The 24,517-nt window shown below is 41.9% G+C and overlaps 1 protein-coding gene across 2 annotated transcripts in view; it reads right to left on the bottom strand.

The window, feature by feature from the left end:
• NSF (N-ethylmaleimide sensitive factor, vesicle fusing ATPase) overlaps positions 1-24,517 on the bottom strand; it is an 86,333-nt gene that overhangs the window by 4,201 nt on the left and 57,615 nt on the right. For both annotated transcript variants that reach the window (XM_050911809.1, XM_050911810.1), the window contains exons 13-19: positions 20,244-20,339; positions 19,458-19,614; positions 18,167-18,300; positions 16,867-16,933; positions 16,593-16,672; positions 7,797-7,931; positions 6,845-6,958 (exon numbers count right to left, since the gene is read on the bottom strand). In XM_050911809.1, coding sequence (XP_050767766.1) covers positions 6,845-6,958; positions 7,797-7,931; positions 16,593-16,672; positions 16,867-16,933; positions 18,167-18,300; positions 19,458-19,614; positions 20,244-20,339 — 783 coding nt within the window. The remainder of the gene's footprint in view (positions 1-6,844; positions 6,959-7,796; positions 7,932-16,592; positions 16,673-16,866; positions 16,934-18,166; positions 18,301-19,457; positions 19,615-20,243; positions 20,340-24,517) is intronic.

Genomic DNA, 24,517 nt, shown 5'->3' on the forward strand with positions numbered 1-24,517 from the left:
GGAGTACGTGCACATGGGCCACACACCCTGAACACTGACTACTTGGAAGTCCCCTTTCTCTCGGAGAATCCACAGGTGTAATCCACACTATAAGACTAAGCATGTGACTCTCACTGGGCAAAGGGTCTCAGATCTTCCCCATCCAAAGGACTCCAGTCTGACCATATGGCTGATCCTGCTTAAGCAGGAGGCCGGACTAGATGACATCTTGAGGTGTGTTCTGATCTCATTTATCCTACAGTCCTATGACAACTCAACCACCTCTCTTTCTATATTTCTGGATGTTTCCAGAATGGCTAGTACTTGATAAAGGCATGACCACAACTCCAGGTGGCCACACAAACAAAGTGTCATTTACTGGTAAGTACAGACTAAATAACTAGGACAGCACAATGGACTGAAAACTGGTTAAACTGCTGGGCTCAAAAAATTGTGATCAGTGGCATGAAGGCCAGTTGGAGGCCAGTCACTAGTGGTATATGCCAGGCATCCATACGGGAGCCAACATCGTTTAACCTCTTTATTAACAAACGGGATTTGGGGACAGAGCACACCCTCAGCAAGGTTGCAGATGACAGAATTGGGAGGTGTGTTTCATGCACTTGATGATGGTGCTGTCATTGAGAGACCTCAGTTGGATGGAGATACAGACCAACACAAATCTCATGCAGTTCAAAGGGAAATGCAAAGTCTTCCACCTAGGCAGGAATAACCCCATGCACCACTACAGGCTGGGGGACAACTGGCTGGAAAGTGACTTTGCAGAAAAGGACCTGAGGGTCCTGGAGGACAAGCTGAACGTGAACCAGCAATGGGCCCTTGCAACAAAGATGGCCAACAGCATCCTGGGCTTCATTAGGAGGAACGTTGCTACCAGATCGAGGGAGATGATTCTTCCCCTCTTCTCAGTGACTCCTCCACACCTGGAAGAGTGTCCAGTTCAGGGCTCCCCAGTACAGGAGAGACAGTGACATACCAGAGAGAGTCCAGCAAAGGGTCACAAGGATGATTAAAGGTCTTGAGCATCTGCCATACAAAGAGAGTCTGAGAGAGGTAAGATTGTTTAGTCTGGGGTAGAGGACTCGGGACCGGGGAGGGAAGGGTGACTCTTACCAAGGTGTATAAATACCTGATGGGAGGGAGTAAAGAAGAAGAGACAGACGCTCTTCTGAGTGGTGCCCATTGACAGGGCAGGAGGTCACAGGCACAAACTGAAATGTAGTTCCATATAAACAGAAAAGAAAGCTTTTCATTGCAAGGGTGATCACACACTACTAGGGACTGCCCATGGAGGTTATGGAGTCTCCATCCTTGGAGGTATTCAAGATCCAACCGGACATGGCCCTGAGCAACCTGGTCTAGTTCATCGTGCTTGGTCAGAGCAGGGGTTGGACTAGACAAAGATGAAAAAAAATGCTACGGGTGCAATTAGCAGAGTGTATCTTTTTAACACCTTCCTGCTCTCCGTGACATTCACCCAAAGAGAAGGTGGTCACGAACAGTTTACCCTAGAGAACAAGATACCACCTGTATGGTGAGCTAGGTGAAGCGCTCGCTGCAAGTCCTGGACAGGAAGTTCAAAAGTGGCTGAAACCTCAAGTTACATGGACAGTCAAAGCACGCCTGGGAACCAGAGCTGCCAAGGACAAGCTTAAGCAAAAAGAATTACCAGTGCACACTCTCTCAATAAGCTTCAGGCAGCCCATAAAGGAAAGGGATTTGAGGAAAAGGACAAAATACATTTGATCTTTGACCATGAGTAGAAAAGTGCATCTGAGAGGGATCCCTGGCCTTCTCAGGTAAGACACACAGCATTTTTGTAGATATTGGCAGTAAAGACATCTACTTCTGAAAGGACTTCTTCAGAGGAGTTACTCAAGTGGCAGCCCACCAAGTCCTCAGATTCGACTCCTCATCTATGGTCCAAACTCACAGGCACATTGTCCATGAGAAAGCTAGAAGAGCTGGGCAAATGAACTGCCATAAAGTGGACCTTGCTGGCAACAGTCCAAAACCCAAACTTCATCCATTCCTGTCAGAGCTGGAAAGGCCTGGTTCCCATCAAATGTTGATGTTGAAGAGGGTGATGAGACATCTGTAATCATCTACACATACGCTTTCTGAAGGTCTGAATTGGATTAGATGACATCTTGAGGTCCTTTCCAACAAGAATGATTTTGTGATTCTAAGATCTTAAGTATTCTGCAAATCAGGCAAACCAGGGAAAGGCAGCTTGATGGTTAGACAAACAGCAACTCACTAAAAGTACTTGTACTCCATACAGAATCACTATTGAGGGCCAAAGGCAAAATCCATACAAGCATAGCAAATGTTTATGCTGCCAGGAACACCAATACCAAGTGTCTATTGCTTGAAACAGCGGGTGAAGAGTCAAGACGCTTTTTGCAGAGGCCACAAAACCAGGCAATTTACTCAGTAAAGAGAGAATCTTTCACATCTCAGGTTGACCCAAGGAACCATGAACACTGAGACAGAGCAAGGTATGACTTCTGGCTGTCAACGGAAAGCCCAAAGCTGACAGAATGTCACACAGAACAGTCAAAGGGCCTGGCTTATTCTAAGATTACTTATCTCACTGACTGACACAGGGATCAAGAGTATTATCTACCTGCAAAGAAGATGGTTCTGTTGCCAGGACCTTGGTGAAACCTTAGGAAACCATGGAAAAGTCATCACAGTCAGGAAACAACAATAAAGGACCAATCAGATAGTTCTGTTAAAAAACCCAACATGATCGGAGATGGATATATACCAACAAATCTCTTCTTTTCATTCCTAGAAAATTTGTACTAATGCCACCAGTTGAAATTCAAACTTGCCAATGCCAGTGGTGAGTTTCCCAAATCAAAGATGCTGTCTCCCCACCCCTTTTCACTCAGACATAAGAAAGTGGCCATGGTAAAACACTGTCCATAATCTGTACTGACACAGTTTTTACAGACTCTTTGGGAGGAACAGCATTTATCTGCAGACACAGTATCTTGTCCAAAAGACTGAAGCAGGAAGCTGAAAGGCAACAAAGAGGCCAACTTGATCAAATAGCTTATTAAAAAACGCAGACACAAAACCAGAAGGTTGATCTGCCCTAGAAGGAGCAGAAGATGGTGTCAACAGAGTGCAAATAGGAAGCAGGTTCAGGACTCTTGAACCGACCCTCTAGTGCCCTGTGAAAGGAGAAATGTTGCTGTCAAACTGGATGAAAGATTTTCTAGAACAACAGCACGGAGATTGACTCTGTGACACAGCTCAGACAGGTGGCAAGAAAATGGCTGTTCCTTTCTAGGTAACGCACTATCCCCAGGACATGCCTTAGGAAAAAAGGCAACTGAAGAGACTTCATTAATCTTCAGTCCAGAGAAGAGGAGATACTCCACCAAGATGTGCATGCCCTTGGGTAGTACAGTACTCCTGTAAATAAACCTGTCATAAAATCCAAACTCTTTAAAAACTTATAAAATCTAAACTCAGCATTTAGTTTAAAATAATGTAGGCAATATTGTATGATGACCTTTCAAAATAAGTTCCCATATAAGTTAAAATACATTACAGACAAATAGCTTAGATTAACTTAAGTTTTATTTATGCTAAACAGAAGTTACCAAATCAGGAAATACTGGAGGTGCAAAAAAGGGCTTTCTGGAAAGCTGCCTGACTCCCTCAGGTTCGTACTCCAAGGAGAGAGCCCTTGGTTTTTCGAGTGTTGCCAGCAAGGTCCAAGAGCAACAAGACAGGCAGGCAAAATAAGCAGAAGGAACCAGACCCCTAGCTATGGAAAAAGAAGGCTCATGTATCCAGCAGCACCCCAGGGTAGGGTTGCAGCATCAGGGCAGGGTGAAGCTAGCGTGGCACCTGATAGCACTGTGAGGTGGTCCATGTACTGCAGCCAAGGATACTTCAAAACTAAACTTTTCTGGATTCACATGGCAAATCATGACTGTATCCATTCATCAAAGACTTCTTTTGAACAAGAACATAACATCATTTCAGGACACTCAGTGTATACAAGGTGACCAAAGTATGTGACACTAAATACGAGTAGTTCAACATTAAAGAAGGCCAGGAATAGCAATAAGCATAGTTTGAGGGAAATTAAGCTGCCAAAAAGTGTGGGTTTACAAGGCTTGTAAACGAGGTAACAAAGCAACCCAAGATACCAGAGCAATGCAGTGGTTCACGGTACTCCAAGAAAGGATTTTGATATTGAGAGCCTGGTTCAGCGAGACTTTAGTCTGAAACAAACTGAAAGTCATTTGAACAGCTTAGGAAGACCTACATACAGCATATATTGGGTTTACTAGTCTAATAAAACAAAAAACACAGATTCAGTGACTGCAGAGAAAGAAACTAAGTGCACATGGTGCGAAGAATTCATTCACCATGGGATCTAATCAGCTGAATTTTGAGAAATTTCATCCATCACTTGGAATTTTTAAGGGGTTTCAGATTCAAATCTCTTTCTAAAAAGCTGTGGTCCAGCTCAGTGAAAAAAAGGAACTAGTCTTGGACTTCTCATCTGGTAAAATTCTACTTTCCTGTAAAAGCTGGCCAAATTAGATATCGTTGTGGTCTTTCAATGCATTCAGATATGAGTGTTCTCCTATTTAGTGAAAGCCTATATTGCTTTCTTGTATTTATAGCAGTTCAGCAGACGGAGTCATGTAAACACCTCAGACCTTTTGGAACAGAACTTCTTCATATTTAGCTTCCATATGCTATTACCTATGCTGTTACACAATGTGCTGGTTTTGGCTGGGATAGAGTTAATTTTCTTCATAGTAGCTGGTATGGGGCTACGTTTTGGATTTGTGCTGGAAACAGTGTTGATAATACAGGGATGTTTTCGTTATAGTGCTTACACAGAGTCAAGGCCTTTTCTGCTCCTCACCCCACCCCACCAGCAAGCAGGCTGGGGGGTGCACAAGGAGTTGGGAAGGGACACAGCCGGGACAGCTGACCCCAACTGCCCAAAGGGATATTCCATGCCATAGGACGTCATGCTCAGCATATAAAGCTGCGGACAGGAGAAGGAAGGGGGGGACGTTTGGTGTGATGGCGTTTGTCTTCCCAAGTAACTGTTATGCATGATGGAGCCCCGCTTTCCTGGAGATGGCTGAACACCTGCCTGCTGATGGGAAGTGGTGAATGAATTCCTTGTTTTATTTTGCTTGCGCACATGGCTTTTGCTTTACTTATTAAACTGTCTTTATCTCAAGCCACGAGTTTTCTCACTTTTACCCTTCCAATTCTCTCCCCCATCCCACCAGAGGGGAGTGAGCAAGCGGCTGTGTGGGGCTTAGTTGCCGACTGGGGTTCAACCACGACACACAATTACCTGAATTGAGTGTAATAACATAAGTCGCCTTGCTACCAACCATCTGTGTATAGTAGCAAAGCTGGATTATCAATCATCTATATCAGCAGTAGCAGCCCTTCATTTTATACTTGTTCAATTTGTCAGAAATGGCACAGAGTCACAGTTCTGCCTGTCTTCTCCCAGCCTGATTGGTCATGGACTCAGCTACAAAACGGTGGTCTGGTTAAAAAAAAAAAAAAAAAAAAAATGCACAAGACCAGTTTACCTGTCTGCACAGTCTAGGGCAGCGTGAAGACTCCCTACCTACAACATCATAGGTGTGCAGCCATGGGGCAATGCTGTGAACAAGGCCAGGGTAAGCATTTCCACCCATGCTCCAGATTCAGAACTGCCCATAATTTACATAACCTTCACCTTCAGTTTTGAAAAGAACCAACACTTAAGGTCAAAGCAGCAAAAGAAAATGTCCTGTGTCAGAAGAAGGAATCCATTGTCAAGGCTAAGTGAAATGGACTGCAACAGAGCCAGGCAGTCCCTGAAGGCCTGCACCCCTTAAATACATTTAATACATGTGAGCAATGACTTACTGACTTGCCTGTAGGTATGGAATTAAAAGCCAAGGAAGAAGAGGAAAAAGTAATCTAGATAAATGACTTTATTCCCTGAGGTGACATCCAGTCAGAGCATATCCTTAGTGCTGTGCAAGTTTTAACAGAATTGTGAATAGTGAACAGAGGGATACATGACTTATATGCTGCTAAACTACATGCCTCTTAGCTTATGCTCAGCCTCTCCTAGGAAGATCTAAGGACAGTTCACTCAGCTGCACTAAATCCATTTGATGTGAAAAGAGAGTGTGTGCAAGGGGGGGAAGGACTCAGAAGGGCGCTGAAATGTCAGCCGCAGAGGATTAGAGCTGCATGCTACACCCTCTCATTTTTAGCATGCATATACTGTCGAGCACAAGCTTGATGGCTGGCTTGCAGGCATAGATGATGGGTGCGGGGGAGGGTTAAGAGCTACATATTTCTATCCTCTGCAATTATTTTCTTTAAAGTGCTGAAAGTGGAAAATAAAGAGAAGAGCAACTGAACAGCCTGACAGATTTATCTTCTTTAGGGAAAGAGCACATACACCTGCACAGGCACCTTTTTCTTTAAAAAAGAAAAAAAAATCCTAAGTGATTGCTATCTGCAATCTTAACATGCTGGGTGTAGAGAAGAAAATTCATGAAAGGTAAGTTAATCCAGTCCCTCCAGTTGCCAGATGCTCTTCTCTGAAGTGCAGCTATAAACAGCCTATAGGCACTGTGGTTTTTAAAGATCTCCCCGTGGACCAAGACCTGGTGATTTCTTTGTTCAGAAAATTTCTTCTCACTGTAGCTTTTTTCTCAATTAAACTGATTTAAAGGCTCCTACCACACAGCTAACATAGGAGTCTGCAGAGAAGTGGGAACCTCTAAGACTGCTCTATTTACCCCAGTCCTTCCTGGACCAGAAACATTCTTACTTGTAATGACATTTCTATCAGCATCAGTAGCTTCTTGATACCAATCCAGACAGACTTCCCTTTGACATTCTGTGCAATAGTGCTGCGTTCCTTGTCTTTGAAGTTACCCAGGAGCTGGGGGGGTAAAAAAAAAAAAAAAAAAATTAAAAAAAACAAAAAAATCAACAACAGGAGACTGTCAGTAGGAATAATGCTACCTAACTCAGGAAAAAAGGGAATGAGAAGCTAGAAAGCATTTTCTAGCTTAGAAGGAAAATTCGTTGCAATATATCTAGACAAGGCAAAACACTTAGATTCTTTTATTCCATAATGGTTCTTTTCATAATATCTCTAATCAAACAGTTAGTGATTCTCTTTATGACCCATTCTAGGTCTTCTCCAGATTAGAGTCTAGAAGGAACACAGTGGCTCAAGCCACAGTAAGTTTTCAAAACTGCTGCAAGAGCGTCTGTGTCTTTCAGGCTTTGGTGACATTATCATTGTGACAATTTTGCAAGTCTGCAAAAAAGATTTGCCTGTTAAGTTTATTTTAACAGCCTTCAATATTCACTACAATTTCCGCTATGGTGTAGAATAAGAAGCCATTGAGGGCACGAATTTATAAAGAACCTATAATCTCCTCAGCACCAAACACTTTCATTTGATGTTGTTCCAACTCATGAGAGCTTGGCGTCCTCCAGGCACATTCAGTTTAAGTGCCCCAATTATATTCATTACCCACTTCCATGCCCTCGCAATCTTTCAATCCACTCCACAAACTTTTTCCCTAGACCTACCGTTCTCTCATTTTGCCTTAACTTATTCTATGAAAAAGTAATTCGGAGAAGCCTTAGAACTGTCACATTATGACATAACGTTAAGAGGGACAGTGTTCCCAAATACAGAGCTACTGCAAAATCACTCATTTCCAGCAAATTTTCAGCTTCTTTGTCATCCTTAAACTTTTTCTCACCTCCAAAGCCTCCATCAGCTGCTCCCCTGTTGCAATGTTGGGCACATGAATCGTAGTGCTGAAAGCATTCAGCATTTCCATTTCCTGCAGGACATCTTTGCGACTGGTGGTTCCAATGATTAGAAGCTTGCGACCCTGTCGACACAATGGAATAAGCGTCAAGAAAGGAAAAACAAAAGAAAAGAGGAGAATCAGCCTTGGGAAGCTTCAGCTAACTACAAATGTAAAATAGAAAATGGCCATGTAAAAATACCATTTGAAATAAAATTAACAGGATTAAATCTCTCAGTAATTGAAATAGTCAACATCAACCATACAAGACTAGGATCAGATTCCAGAAGTCAGCGTAACGCCACCAACAGGGTCCAAAAATTACGATACACAGAAGACCCACCCATACACACAGCTTTCCTACCTTAACTTTCCTTCTAAATTCATCATTATACATACCTGAATCCTCATTAAATTTAAAAGCATGAACAAACCCCACTCCCAAAAGCTGAATTACAGGTGACTTCTCGGGGGTACAGCCTGTCTTTAGAAATCCTGTGGGTACAGTGAATTCTCTGCCACTGTACAGACAGTTCCAATGGTTTTACAGCTCACACTTTAAGAGCAGAGGTTGCCGTAAGTTCGCAAGACTTCCCATTGCCAGTGTGGTTGTATAAAAGGACAGTACCACATCTGGCAGCCTCTGAGTTCAAACTGACAGTGCACACACCAATTCCAAGTTGGCCTGAGCAATAACAGGGTTTACAAATAATAGAGCAATGAATAGAAAACATCAACTGCCAATAAAAATCAACTTTTGCTAGTTCATCTAGGAAATGCCATTTCAATGCTATTTGAATTTTACCATGCAGTGTTCAGACACTGAGAAATGTTGGCTGATGGAAGGAGCTGTTGGGATTATCAGCTGTGATCAGTCCCTTTTCCAATTCAGTACACAAGGAGCCCATGGGTTGAGGAGAGGCCTGGCTGGCCAAGTGTCCTCCTCATTTGCTGTACAGAAGTTTAGCTGATGCTCAGAGACAAAGAGTAAAGTTCTATATTTCAACTTCGTGACACAAAAAACCTGTTCATCATTATAAAAAAACCAAAACAAACAAAAAATTAAAAACTATCCCCACAGAGCAGCCAGAATTAATTTCATAAGTGCTTTGCATTCCTTTGACAAAGGATGAAAACCTATTTAAACCTAATACATCTTCGATGAAGATGATGCATCTTCACAGCATTTGTTTATTTTTCCCTGAGTGCCATTGTATTCACCGCCTTTTTGTGTTTGAACAGATTACACTCCTGCTTTGGGTGATGGACAATGAGAAAGCACCAGAACCGGTAACGACCTCAAGTGCTCACTTCAAGTTTGTTTTTAGCTTAAGACAGCACAAGGAAGTCATGCCTGGCAGGTTGAAACCAGAGCACGCCCCAGGTCACGAGCTTCACACAAAGGCTTTGTCAGGGAAACACCATGCTAACCCTTCTGTGTATTAATCACTGTCTACATCTCAGGAGGCACCACGCTCACCAGCTCAGTCACCCCTTTAGAGGGGGAAGTCCTCAGAAACCTACTGGGCAATTTAATGGGGAAAAGCAGCCAATTCCTGAAATGATGACAGAAATGCCAGGTCTAAAGCTGCAGTGGGAGTAGGCAATGCTTTATTACTAGACAAAACTCGCCTGCTGGCGGCACACAGCAAGCAGAAAAAGGTCTGAGTGTCTAAAAATGTCTGTAGGTAGCCTTCAGAAGGGCATACAATATCCACAGAAAGCATAAATACAACTATTCTGTAGGCTGCTGCTTCCACTATGTTCTGCATGTCCATGGCTTTGCAATTGCACGTTATTTGTTTCCTTTTTGATGGTCATTGTGTAGCAAGGCCAGGAAAATATTTTATCATTTTACAAGTTTGAGCCAAATCTGAGCAATTCAGTAAGATCTTGCATGCAAAGATGAAAAAACAATGTGCCCAGTGGAGAGTAAGTGAATGGCATTTGATCCTCTCTCCTACAAGGAGTCCAGAAAGCCCCATCAGGTGCTCATTTTCAGCTAAAGCACTTAATAGACCAAGAAAAATAAATGATGCTTGGCAACCATAAAACTTTTTGCCTACATGAAGACAAAATTTCAGCGGTCTTCACCTTTGGAAGGCGTTGGCAAAACAGACTTTAAACGCAGGCTTGGAAGCTGTGTGAAATGAGTCCCCCAAGAACACTTGAACCATCACCTGCTCGTGAACCAGAGAAGTGTGGCACAAACACCTCTGACAGTTGCTCTGAAATTACCACCCAAGGACAAGGTTAAAAGGTGCCTTCAACTCGCAAAGATATACTTGGGATAACAGCACATGTGACCGCAGAACTGATGCATGCTTAAAATCTTCAGAACGCAGAGACAGGGATTATCAGCAATCAGATTTGATTGAGAAAATTTCATCTCGATTCCGATTTACTTTGCTTTCATGGTTGATCTGTATTTCCTCAACACACTGTCCTCAGTGAGTTTTTGTTCAATTCATAAATAATGCTGATATATCTGATATTATACATGCTATAACTCAGTAAAAAGTATAAGCCCTGTAAGAAGAATTTCTGCTACCTTATTGAAAAAATGGTAACAAGTCACACGCATGCTGTTAGGCACCTTCAAATGGTTTTCTTGTTGCACAGGTAAGGTACTAAGGTACAAAGGAAGCCAAAGACAGACTCTTGAACAGAACTGAGGCCGCCAAAACATGCACCAACCCCCTCTTGCAAGCACAAATCCATGCACTGTTATACCACCAAGACAGATCTGATTTACAAGCTATAGCAATTCTTTTAAAAAATTGTTTATTACTGTACGTAACTCTCAAAATCCAGAACAGCTTGGGTAGGAGATTGTGTTAATAACAGTTTCCCATGAACTATGAGCATTTTAGAGGGAAAAAACAGCTCAACTGCAGCCAGCAAGGCAGTATCTGTTCCCAAAATACAGCTAACAGCATGTGTACAGTGCCTGGCACAGCAGATAAGACATCAATCAAGGGAATAACAACTTGCAGAAGTTGTTAACTTCTTGAAGTTGTTAACTTCAGTTGCTAACTGCTTGAAGGATGCTACCTGAGCAACTTCTACATTGATGAAGTCCACGCTTGATTATAATAAAAATGGAGTCTAGTTTGTGGTTTCATCAGAGACTAAAAGGTCTCACCAGGAAAGGACATAAGCAGCACAGAAATGCAATTAGTGAGGTGGGTTTTACCTCCTGTAACTTCAGGTGTCCATGTATGATCTCATTCTCTGCATTTCCTTCTTAGTTAATGGAGCCCAGATGACACGTACGTCCTCCCAGAAAAGCTGCCTACACTCTGGACTCATACAGCAAACTATTTTCTAAACAACTAGTTCAGTCGTAGAAAACCAAACCGCTGACAGCCACATTTAGTCAGATGAATCCCAAATTTGCTGTAAATCAGGCCAGCGGACAATTACTACACACACAAAAATGACTCTAAATGACTTATTACCATTTAGGAAAGCCACTGGAATCGGTCATTGTGGCAAGTTCTGTGAAAACACCAGCTCAGTGCTAAACTTTACTCAAAATGCAAATACTCAGACATTTTTAGAATGGGAAAGGAGTAAAACAAAAGTCATTATTCTACCGTATGAATCCAGAGTGCTCTTTAAGACACTATGCAATCCTAGCCATTTCAAATACATCACTGAGTTGGAGAAGTCAGAGGAAAGCAATGGGGATGGTCAGAACTATGGAATAACTTCCCTAAATAGACGCTTGGTAAATTGATGGGGAGTAAACAGAGAGGTCTATAAAATCATAGATGGTGTAGAGGAGATGAGGGGCAAAACTGCTGTTTCTCAAAATAAAAACTAGGGAGCACTACAGAAAATTATCAAGCGTCAGTTTTAAACTGAACAAAAGGATGTTTGCTTTCACCATACAGTTCAGTTGAACTCAAGCAAGCACGACACTAAGAACGGCAAAAGCTTAACAAGGTTCAAAAGCAATAGGACAAGTTAATAGAGGTCAGATCCGTCAGCAATTTTTAGGTATCTCTGTTAGGATCCATGCTCAGGACCCTGCACCACTGATGACTGAATGGTTGAAAACTCCTCAGAACAGATGGCTACTCTGCAAAACAGTGCTTAAAATTTTTTAACAGCTCCACCCAAAAAATACTGATTTTTTTTTCCCTGCTTTCTTCAAAAGAAGCTATGCGCTTCAACTTGCTACCTTTAAACTTGACCCACTGGAAAACCAGTTACCGTAAAACAAGCATAATCTCTGCTGTATCAATTACTAAAAGAAAATGAAGTGTCAGGAGTCCCTTGTACTTTTCAAAGTTTCAGGCAACTTGCTTAGCAAACAAGTGGAAAACCTACAAGTCAGAAATGTTTTGCCCCAGGCATTACCACAAAAGCATGAAAAGCCATCAAGCCAAATTGAAAAAGCTGCCCTCATCCAACTACTCTGCAGTGACAACACGCCACAGGATATCACCGGATTTATTTTTGCTATTGTGAGATGTACTGCTAAAGTGCCCCCATTTTCAGAAATATTCACATTTTTGATCCTTAATTTCTACAGCAGCTATTGCAAAGGCAACGTGTCATGTGTTCAGCCCATAGAAGATCAGGATTCAAGCTGAACTTCCAAAAATCAGGCATAACAAGAGAGTAACTACCAAGTAAGGAGGAACTTGGCTTTTCCACACCTTAAGATCATTTGGTCTCATGGTCAGACTCATCACCAGGGCATCTAGGCCTAGTTCTTCCATCAACAGAGATTAGATACAGGCACGTCACTTAAATCTGGATTCATCCTGCCCAGTTTTAGGCAATAAAAGTGCCCCAGTTCGGAGCCCAAGATCTCTCTATACTGATGGGGGTATACCCAGTAGAGAGGTGTGTGTCTTGCCCTGCTGCCTTCTACAAGTGGAATAACCCCAGATTTCGCTTCCCTACTACAGGGATTTTATCTGAATAAAGGATATAATCATGCAGAGAACTATGGGACTCAAAGATCAAAAGAGGAAGCAGTTTTAAACGACTACATTTTCAAGCATTATGAGATTGATTCTTCTAACACAGTATTCACTTCCTAATGGGCACCATATATTGCATTGACTACCAAAGACAAACTAGAACATAAAAGCATTACATAGACTCTGCCACAAGCAAATGGAGTCTCAACATGTCAGGGGAGTCTCGAATTACAGAATTTCAGCAAATCTAGCCAGCCCGAGGCACGGGGAGTCGAGGGGAACCTGAAATATGCTATAACCAAGTATTGGTGGATACTGAAGTGCCTCTGTCGGTTGCCCACCAGCTGTTCACTCAACTTTGGACTCTTGCATATTTTTATGCATGTGTTTTCGCGTATCAACAGTTCTTCACATGTAATGGGAGAAAACACAATTCCCCAGGTTTACAAGTATAAAGGTAACGTCACTGTTGATTGGAGTTGCTTCCAATTCCGACCAAGTGACGTGGAATCAGGAATGCATCTGGGATTACATCAAACAAGGAGATTATTCCCCCCTTTCCCCCGTGAACTTTCACAAATCGGCAAAAGCCTTGAGTGTCGCGGAGAGGAAAGGGGCTGGGGGCCTCTGGGAGCAGTGGAAGGGCATCCACAAGAGTGGTCGAGAGCATCTCACTAAGCCAGACATTTCATAACACTGCACAAATTGTACGTCCAGCTTAGTGCGGGGATGCTGCAATGGTCTTTCACCCTTTGAGCCAATTGTTAGCTTTTCACAGGAACCAGCAGGGAAGCACATGTGAAACCTCTGTGGGGCTGGTGAGTGTCTCCATGCCTTGTGTGACTCTGCATGTAGATGAAGCAGCTTCGGCTTTCGGAGCTGCTGCTGCTTAGTTCTCAGAGAAGTCCTTTTCTCCCGCTTGGCTCCCTGCTGCGACAGTCCTTTTCAGTCTTTCTATCCCCCCCCAGTCTCTTCTCTGCACAACACAGGGAAACTTGATTGAAATAAAGACCCAAGAGAACATGGTTTATTTTCTTCTCTTCAATCCATTTTAGAAAGGATTTTTAATTGGTTTAAAAAAAGATGCTAAACAAAATGCAATGTTTTTCAGTCTTCTTGAACTAGTAGTAATAGATACCGCTATTTAAGCATTGCTGAGTGGAACTAGCAAGCATGAGCTGTGACCAGGAATTTAAAGCAAACTCAGAGATGTTTCTAGTTTCTTTAAAGTCTAACATGTTTACTCTCAAAACTTCTGCAAAGTACAAACAAGCCAGAAAGCCCAGAAAACCAGAAGCTTCAAGTACTTGCCCTTCCCATACCTTGTTAAAATAATATAGCCTTAATAGGAAGAGGGGAGTCTGGGAGGCAGCTTTCATAAACCAGTTGAACAGATACATATACCTCAATGCATAATTAATAAGATTTCATCCCAGAAATGCTCCTCTTACACATGTAGCCTACAGTAATTGTAGGAAGCTGCTTGCACGTTAAGTATACTCTCTGCAAGTGATGTGACAACACTGTGTGAATACATAATCTGGGCCACAAAGATGGGAGCAGCAGAGCTGCGCCGCTGAAGCTCACCCTCCGCTTCCTACTCATTCCTTGCTTGCGGTTTCAGCTGCTTTGTCATTCCTGTTTCTAAGCTTTTCAAATCAACTCTATATTTCAGGCCTCTCTGACTAGCGAAATGGTACAGAGCCTATCTGATAGCAATGGAGAACAGGTACTGTCTCCCCAGCATCTTGCCAATGATTTCTCTCAGCACAGGGACACGCCTGGCACGTCCCAGAACACTCCATTTTTACAAGGAATGAACCTAAACCATGATCCCAATCCCACAGAAATTCGTGTTGGTTTGACCTCATGGAGCAGGTTAGTACCACTGATTCTACTCATGTACATTTAAAGCACGTATCTGCATCTCAAATTACAACAAAACCCCCGAAACCAGCCATTACTTCCAAATAAATTGCTCCCCAAGGGAATTAGTCATCTCAGAGGGAACTTGGAAGGGCGTTGATTAACGAGCAGTACTATCTCCCTCGTGGGTTTCTCACTTGAGCTTAAAAACCCCAAGAGTCTCCATACCCAACTTCAATCTTTTTCACAGTAAACATGCACAGCAGAAAAGGCCTTTTCCTGCATGACTCTACCTCTTATACACTGTTTTGGTTTTTTTAATGAAAAAAATTCCCACATGCCATGACTATCACAGGGAACTCACAAGAAACAAAACACATTAGGAAGAACCCTATCATCAGAACTGCCAAACTAGGTCAGCCCAAAGGGTCCGTCTAACCCAATGTCCTAACCTCCACAGTAGCCAACAGTGGACACTTAGGAAAAAAAGAAAAAAAAAACCCACATCATCAATCAAACAGTGACATTTCCTCAGAAAACTCTTCTCTCTACCCTCCAACAATTTATGGCTTAAGTCACCATAATATTGGCTGTCAACCCAAAGTCTTCCAGCCTCAAGGGCATTTCAAACATTGCAAAGTACAGGTCTCCAGTAACATGCATAAACTTGGCAAATATCTGAGAGCTTCAAGCCCTACATCCTGCTTTCAGGGAGACTTGGGTGCCAACAAAAGTGCATCTAAGCAGCAAAATACATTCAGAGGATGCAATGATAAAATGGACAATTTAATATTTCAAGTTCCTTCGACAACTGAACCAAATAAAGTTCTATTTTCCCCTATTGATTTACGGGAACAATCATTTCCTGGTACAGTGGAAATACTCAGCAATAGGTCAATGATTACATACGATCAAAAATGGTTGTGCTGTTGCATACAGGCAGCCTTTCTTTTCCAACATATGTGATAAGAGAATCCAAGTTTTATGTTAGAGAATTCACATGGCATAGAAAGCTCACTGGAAAAACCTTTGTTCTCCCAGGCTGACAGTCACAAGGGGAACTTCAGGGCCTGTGGTATTACAATTTAGTTCAAAGTTCTATATTTGAAAGGTCTTTTCACCAAACTCTCTAATGAAAACAATACTCACACATACATTACTGTTTCCAGGGTATTAAAAATGACAAAAAAAATTTAGTTAATCCAGGCTGTGCTTCTCTGCTTTTTTCTGACACCAACTTTCAAGGTTTTCCCATTAGTATGTTATTTATTCACACAGATACTTTCACATACACAGCAGAATTCCAGTGAACAACAGGAAAAATAGCAAGCAAAAAAGAAAAGTCCCTGCCTGTTTGTCTCACTCAGTGCAAGCTTCAGAAACATTATCACCTGAGATGTTCTTAAATCTCATCAAGCCAGAAAGTGCAAATAGACAGGATCAGCATGAGATGTAAGATCTTCAGCTTTCCTCACCCATTGTAATTAACACCTGATAATTTCAAGTTCAGAACAAACTAAAACCCTGACATCCACAGTCATACATTACTTAGAAACGGATTTCTAAATAAGGAGAGAGCACGTGGTTGAGCCAGGGATTGATTTGGACTGAACAGTTCCCTAGTTAAACATGCAAGCTGTCTGCTTTCTGATTAAGTTTTACATGGTGAAGGTTAAACTTGTTTCCTTAGTCAGTATTTCTAGGGCTAACTGCAGAAGATTCAGCCTCAAGTAATTAGAAAATTAAACCTGAATCCTTTGTGGTTATCCCAGAAATGTCTAACTGAATGAACAGCAGCAGGCTAGGATTAACTTGACTGAATCAGAGACAATAGCACTAATACCACTGGCAGCACAGCAGCTATCAGCAAGACACAAAGCTCTCCACTGTCAAAATTATTATAGGAATAGAGCATCTTGCCCCTCGATTACTTTCTTACCTGAGGGGGGGCCTTCTTTAGCAGTACAAGAAGGGCTTGCAACACCAGATTAGAGAACCGTGGTCCAATTGGGACATAATCTGAAATGAAAAATGCATTTTAATGCCCACTAAGCAGATGCACATGTAAGCCACTTCACTGTATCAAAAACAGTTCAAGGCTCCTGAAGTAAATGGTTCCGCATCGTTTCCAGTTTGCAATATTTCAATATTGCAAATATTTCAAAATTTCTACACAGCAGACAACATAGCTCTCTCTCATCGTCCTAACTCACCTAGAAGTCTCTCAATGTCGTCCACGACAACACAGCTGAGTTGGGACTTGTACGCATCATCAAAGATCTAAAAAACAGCAAAATGACTCATTGTTACATCTCAGCAGCAAAACTACAATACTCATGATAGGACCTGTTGATGTGTTTTTAGCTAAACACAGCAGTATTTAGAGGAATAAACAGAGAATGAAAAAGATAAGTACCAAGAGACTAGACTCTACCTGCATTTAATAAAACACTGCCATCTCAACAAATTCAGAGCTCAGTTTTGTTCATTCACCCCATACACTTTGCAAAAGCGCCAGCTGCCCTGCATTTAACTGCAAGCAATGGACAAAATAGAGCACCATTCCTTTGTTTTTTTGGAGCTGGGGCAATACTGATAATATAACAATACACACACAAATCCCCCACAATTGTAATGTGACCATGAAGCTTTTCTACCCCGGCTGGATACTGGTTACTTTTCATAACAGCATACTGCAGGGAGAACAGACCTACTCAGGTACGGATCGAGCCTCCAACATCACCCTGTATAGAGCAGCAAACCAGTCTCCTGCAAAGCTTTGGATTTAAACAATAAATAGCACTAAGGACATCAGTCGTACTGCAGCCCCACCTCCAGCATACGCTGATTCAAGTGAAGTCCAAAAGGCTCCTTTTTGAATCTAAATTACAAACTGGGCTTCCAGCTATGAGCACATTGCTTCTCTTAGAAACTATGCCATCCTGCAACAAACGGATCTTAAAGTAACATTTCACTTAGATGGTTCATTCAGTATCATTCAGCTAGAAGAGTAAGTGCCAGCTTGCTTCAGTAAATGAAATCTCCTTCCTTCCACCTGGCTACTTGAAATGATTTCAGATGTTCAACTTATTTGCATTCCCCCTGCTCCCCAAGTTGCTAAAACTCTTGTTTACCTAAACATTACCACCTCAAAACTGTTCCTAGTCTCATTCAGGCAGGATATATTCTTTCCAAGTGCAACCCTAAGACCTTCCTGCCTTCATCTTTGCAGACAGAGCTCCAGACTTGCTCATCACAGATCAGGTGTTTCATTCCACTGGTACTCATGATTACACATCAGACCCAATTGGGACAGAGCCTTGCAATTTTTCCTGAGTCACTTAGTGTCAGTGCCACAAAAACATTCATTCAACTTTACAAAAACATATATGCACAGGAATTTAGGACCTACAGAGTGCAGAAAACACAATCATAAGGGTAATTCACTTTTCCGTCCACTAGAGAACATAGAATTGGATTATAATCAAGCAAAAGAGTAGGACGCCTAAGTACCTTCTTCATAGCTTGGCACTTGGCCGTTTCAGAAAATCCGATCATCTTATCAGGAGAACAGATCTTGATAAAGGGAAAGTTGGATTCTTCTGCTATTTTTGCTGCTAAAGCAGTCTTCCCACTGTGGGGGGGACCTGAAACAAAGGACAAACATAATGAAAAAACAAGGGAGAAAACAGCTCTGGTAAGGCTCAGCATGGATGATATTTTAAGCATGTTTATAATCTCAGTCAGAAGTATCTGCATTTTGAAATTACCTTTTCTTCTACTTGCAGAAGGAACACGCTAACTCCTAGTGCAATCCAGTCCTCCAGATGAAGGAAATTAATGCAACTATTTGAGCACATGCAGACTGATTTGCCATGAAACCAACACAAAAGACGATGTTACACATTTTGTAGGACTGGCCACCGCACCAAAATTAGCATGTCTTTGTATTTTGGAGAAACTTCTTGAATTATGTTTATGCCCCTTCTAAATATGATTTCTGCAGGTACTGTGGCAAACAAGTCAACAGCATGAATGCCAGGTAAATATTGACAAAGACAATTTGTTATTTGCCTGAATTCAGACCAGAATAATTCAAACAGAGACCAAAGACACATCTTAATCTAGACACCCAATACAAATCAATTTGGAGAGCAAGAAGGTATTGCATACAAGCGATATGTTGGCCACAAGCACACAGAATTATTCAGGGGATCTACTCAAGGTTAATTTCAAAGCTACAGACCACTGAGTAATAGTGGTAATCCACATTTTTTGACTTCAGGAAAAGAAAGAGGGAAGCGCTAAATAACAAATTCTACTCCAGTATCTGTAACGTAGATATTGGAACAAGTTTCCTAGACTCTTCATAGTCAATAACAGTCTAGATAGAGGGCAATCCACCTCTGTCTAACAGCAGACACCTAAATGTGGCCAGATGAGCTGTTGTTTGAACTCAGCTAATTACACTGATGAGCTCCCCAGTGAATTCAAAGAGAATTTAGACAACTAACTCAGCTAGAGATGTTCACACTGTGAAACATCCACATTTAGGTTATTAACTGGGTACATTCACTTCTCTGTTGTTCCAAGAACAGGATTTCTCTCAGGCTGAGAAGCCAGTTTTAATATCTAAAGCAATTTCACCCAAGTAAACTGAAAGAGACCAATTCTATTTTTCCTCCCATGTGTTCCTTTTACGTACAGTTGCAGGATATAACAGATGACCACTTGGGCAACTGATAGGAATAGTTTACAGAAGTCGCTTGGGGTTTTTTTATAGATATTTTTTTCTTAAATTTACCTTCTAGAAGAACGCTAACCAAAGGAGTGCGGTCACTGTTCTTAGTTTGTTGAACAAGCAGCTCCCCATCATCCAATACCCTTGTTACTGGATCACCCCATTTAATAATACCATTCATGATGTAGCTTGCATAGTCTTCCTGGTTGGTTCCAAATGCCTGTATTAAGAGAGGGAACATTTATTTTACCAAGAAATTTTGCATCACATCAGAAAAACATGAAACAAACATCACCAAGGTGACCAGGACCAAGACTCTGGAAGATGCTTGAGACAGTCAGTACTGGAAGACCCTTTGGTGACACACAACATTTCAGTTCAAAGGACTGAACGCTGTTGGAGACCATGCACATTTAGAAACATCTTTTCATATACCCTCAAAACAAATTCTAATCAGTGCAAGCTGCCAATGGGTTCTGAATCCACACCATTTAAAGACAATTCTCAAAAATGAGGCTTAAACCTCCTACTACAGTCCATATTAAAGCTGTCATCCATTAACTGAAGTAGCTTAAAAGGAAGAGTGTACATACAACAAGGAGAAGAAATTCCAAGTTGCTCTCTATTTGTTCTATTCCTTTTTATGATTCTTGCATGCAACAAAAGGTACAAAACAGAGCCTTAGCACTGCAGGCAGAAGGAGGCTCCCTACTTTCATTCCTACAACATAGGACACAGTATGTCAGCCCACGGTGCACCATTGCATGTCTGATCCCAGAAGGAAGTTGCTACCTCATGTCATTAACTGTACTGGGTGACTATTACAGGAGGTACATAGTGCCTACTTACCGGTTTGATATCATTCTCCAAAGATGCAAAGAAGTCTCCTCTTGTCACACGCAAGCTCTCTGCCTTCTCCATATCCACTTCCACTTTGTTGCTGGCCTAATAAAGGCAATGAAAGACACTGAAATACAGCGGTACTGCACACGACCCCTTATCAACTCCATGCACAGATCCAACCCTGTAGTTGGTCTGTGTCAACAAAAAAAATGCTTCTCAACAGGACATTTGTTGGACATATGCTGGATACCACTGGAGCAATCATCATCTTCACGGAACCACATCCATATGCCGGCCCTACGAAGTCATTAAGTGACAGTTGTTCCACTCCACTGGGTGGAAAGCTGAAGTGAAGAGTATGGCCATGACCCCACATTTCAGAGAAGCCACCCCAGCTAAGAACAGGACGGAAGCTCTGCACCATCCTTGTTGCTGCTGTGCTACCTTGACTACATAGACCAAGTGTCATTGAGGCTCAGATTGGTGCCCAGTGTGGGACTGATCTCACCTAAGTTTAATTTTCTAAAAGTTACTGGAGTTACGTAGGTTCCCTTTAGAGTAGGGAACTGCTCTTTCCATTTAGAGGTTGTACAAAAAATTCTTCATTATGCCTTCTGGGTGCTGGATGGGAAGGGGATGAAGCCTCCTTCATTGTGTGACATTTTTCAGAAAGACACATTAAAGTTTGGTTTAACCCAACTCTGAATCTACCCACACCATCTTTGGCAACTAAGCCAAAAATAACAATTATTCACACACCTCTATTTCAGGAGGTTTTAGTTTTCTACTCAAACCATGCACTTTCCTCTCCGTACAAGAAAGTCTTCAAGGGGATGGGTAAATATGAGATTTCTTTCTGCTTTGTCTTCATTTGCTTCAGTTCAACTAAAGCCATGAATCTTCCCAAGGCAGCGCTATCGGTATTACTTGGAATAAATAAGCTGCCGTTAGCTCAGCTCATATTGCACACCTTTCTAAATGAAAAGCATCACCTTTTTCCCTTCTGCCATTCCCAAACCATCCAGCAACATTTAAAAGCTAAAGACTGGAAGCAAATACACAGTAAAGACAGCACTACTGCAATCTTCTCTTGTAAATCATTTCTCAATCACAACTAGACATACCACTAGGAGATTGCCCAAAGCTGCTCACACTGGAGCCAGAAGAGGTTTTTAATTCTTGAAAACAACTTGAGAGTAGCCTTTAAAGCTGGAGACTTTTCTGTAGACTTTAAAGCCAGCTGTAGATGTATTACTGAGTGTGGCTGCAGCTCCGCAATATGGAATGGCTCCATTTACCAGGATTATTGGTAGACCTGCAAGTATATTGATCGCCTTGGGCAGCAATCAGGAATTAGATGGATTTAATCATAGAATCATAGAATACCAAGTTGGAAGGGACCTCAAGGATCATCTGGTGCAACCTTTCTTGGCAACAGCACGGTCTAGACAAGATGGCCCAGCACCCTGTCCAGCTGAATCTTAAAAGTGTCCAATGTTGGGGAATCCACCACTTCTCTGGGGAGATCATTCCAATGGCTGATTGTTCGCATTGTGAAACATTTTCCTCTTGTGTCCAATCAGAATCTCCCCAGGAGTAACTTGTATCCATTACCCCTCATCTTTTCCATGTGACTCCTTGTAAAAAGGGAGTCTCCATCTTCTTTGTAGCCACCCTTTAAATACTGGAACATGGTGATAAGGTCTCCCCTAAGCCTTCTTTTCTCAAGGCTGAACAAACCCAGTTCTCTCAGCCTTTCCTCATACAGCAGGCTTCCCAGTCCTTTGATCATCTTTGTGGCCCTTCTCTGGACCCGCTCCAGCCTGTCCACATCTTTTTTGCATAGCAGGGACCAAAACTGAACACAGTATTCCAGGTGTGGCCTGACAAGCGCTGAGTAGAGTGGGATAATGGCTTCTTTATCTCTGCCGGTGATGCCCTTGTTGATGCAACCCAGCATCCTGTTGGCTTTCTTTGCCGCAGCAGCCCACTGTTCACTCATATTGAGCTTGTTGTCCACCAGGACCCCAGGTCCCTTTCCACAGAGCTGCTCCCCAACCAGGTAGATCCCAGCCTGTGCTGCACTCCTGGATTATGTTTTCCCAGGTGCAAGACCTTACACTTGTCCTTGTTGAACTTCATAAGGTTCTTGTTAGCCCACTCTTCCAGCCTGTCCAGGTCTTCCTGCAGGATGGCCCTCCCTTCTGAAGTGTCCGCTTCCCCACTCAGTTTGGTATCATCAGCAAAATTCATCAGGGTACACTTGATCCCATCATCCAGATCACTTATGAAGATATTAAACAACATCGGGCCTAATATCGATCCCTGGGGGACCCCACTTGTGACAGGTTGCCAATTTGAAAAGGAGCTATTTACCACCACCCTCTGGGTGCGGCCTGTCAGCCAGGTCCCCACCCACAACACACATCACTTGTCTAGACCGTAATGCATCAGTTTCTCTAGGAGGGGGCTGTGGGAAACCGTATCAAAAGCCTTGGAGAAATTCAGGTAGACAATGTCCACTGCTCGCCTCTTCCACTCAATGGCATACAAACACTGGCTATTACGTACTGATCCTACGGGTGCAGGCTGCTGAGGATCCTGAGTGGAGTCAGAGATATCAGAAAAAGGATTAGTCACAAGAGGGGGCAGAAGTTGATCTGTGAAAAGCAATTCATCTAACTGTTAAGTGGTAAGGCACAAACCTATTTTTAAGTAGCATAGAGATGAGGCAAAAGATCTTCATTCTTTTCCATCGAAGTGCAGCCTCAAAAGACTTCGATAGTTTCTGAATTTCCCAATTATACAATAACAAATTTCTCTAGATTCCAAAACAAGTATAATTGTCATTGAAAGTTTCACGAGTCTTACAACACCACCTGCTTCTACCTGAGAGTATAATGGCTCTACATGATCTGATAGCTCAGGAAGTAAAAATTTGCGATTTCAAGGGGTTTCTTGGAAGGTACAGCAACCTCTATCACCTTCGTCTAAGACCAAGGTGATGGACGAGTCAAATAACTTTAACCCTTAAAGACGTGTCTCAGAGACATCCTCTTCTGACTAGGATGATCTACAAGAACAAGGAGTGCACTTGAGCATGGGAAGGAAAAAATAATAATAAAAATAATCACATTATGCTTGTCTTGTAGAGTAGCAAATGCAGCCTCTAAACAGCAACCTTAGGAACCCAGACTGGCCAATAACACTGTGTCAAACAAATAACCATAACCAGAGGATGGCTGAAATGAGAGTCCCTTCTCACAAAAACAGCGACCAAGCAGAAATACAGGATGCCAAATATATCAACCTAGTAGATCTTTAGTACGGGTTGATCACTATTCTACTTTGCAGAGGGAAGTGCAGGTACTTGAAACACTATTAATACATTCCTGAAGTTGTTCGTACACTTAAAAACAGGGGGGGTTCTTTCTTTCCTAGCCTTTAATGAGTTATACATTTTAATTTTTAACACACACACACACACTTTGAGAGATTATCAGAAGAGTTTAAATGATTCAGAAAAATAATGCCCCTTGATTTTCAATTTGTGCTCTTGCTTCTCGTAGGTGCTTCTAAAAACTAGGTCAGGCCTATGATGTATATTTTAAATTTTGCAGTACTTGTAGGAGAAAATAAAATACCTTAGTGCATCATTTGGCTGAAGACATCTTCAGAATAAACAATAAGATTATCCAAAAATACTACGTCAAAGTGTTTGAAAAGAAAAACAAAGCGTGGCCGCTTCACATTTGGAATACACATACATATATTATTAAGGTGTCAATCACATACCAACCTAAAGGAGAGGACTGCTCTTTTACATTTATGCATTGCCATTTTCTCTTCTCCCACTGTGACATTTTGGCACAACAGGGAATATATCAAAACACTAATGGTCCCCAAACTCACCCAAAATTCAAGCATTGAAAAAACATCAACTATAAGCAAAATTAATTATTTAAGGAAATGTTTTGCCTGCCAAGGGATGAAAATACCTCCAGAGGTGCTAATTTTTTTTTTGAGACAGAACACAAGAAAATGAGAAACTGTTGATGTTTGTGGGGTTTTTGCTATAGGAAACAATAACTTTTCAAGTATTATGGCTATACAAGAAAAATTAGCAGAAAGAGTCATTTTTCCTTTAGAAAGAGTGGTCCCAAGAGATACAAATGTTTAAGCAACCAAATTATTTCTCTCGCTTAAATGAAAGCATGATTTGCTTTCCTCATATTCAAGGCTGAACAGACTTTTTACTTAAAAATATACCAGTGCTGTGG

The sequence above is a fragment of the Gymnogyps californianus genome, chromosome 28, assembly GCF_018139145.2.
Source record: "Gymnogyps californianus isolate 813 chromosome 28, ASM1813914v2, whole genome shotgun sequence".
Taxonomy (NCBI): Eukaryota; Metazoa; Chordata; class Aves; order Accipitriformes; family Cathartidae; genus Gymnogyps; species Gymnogyps californianus.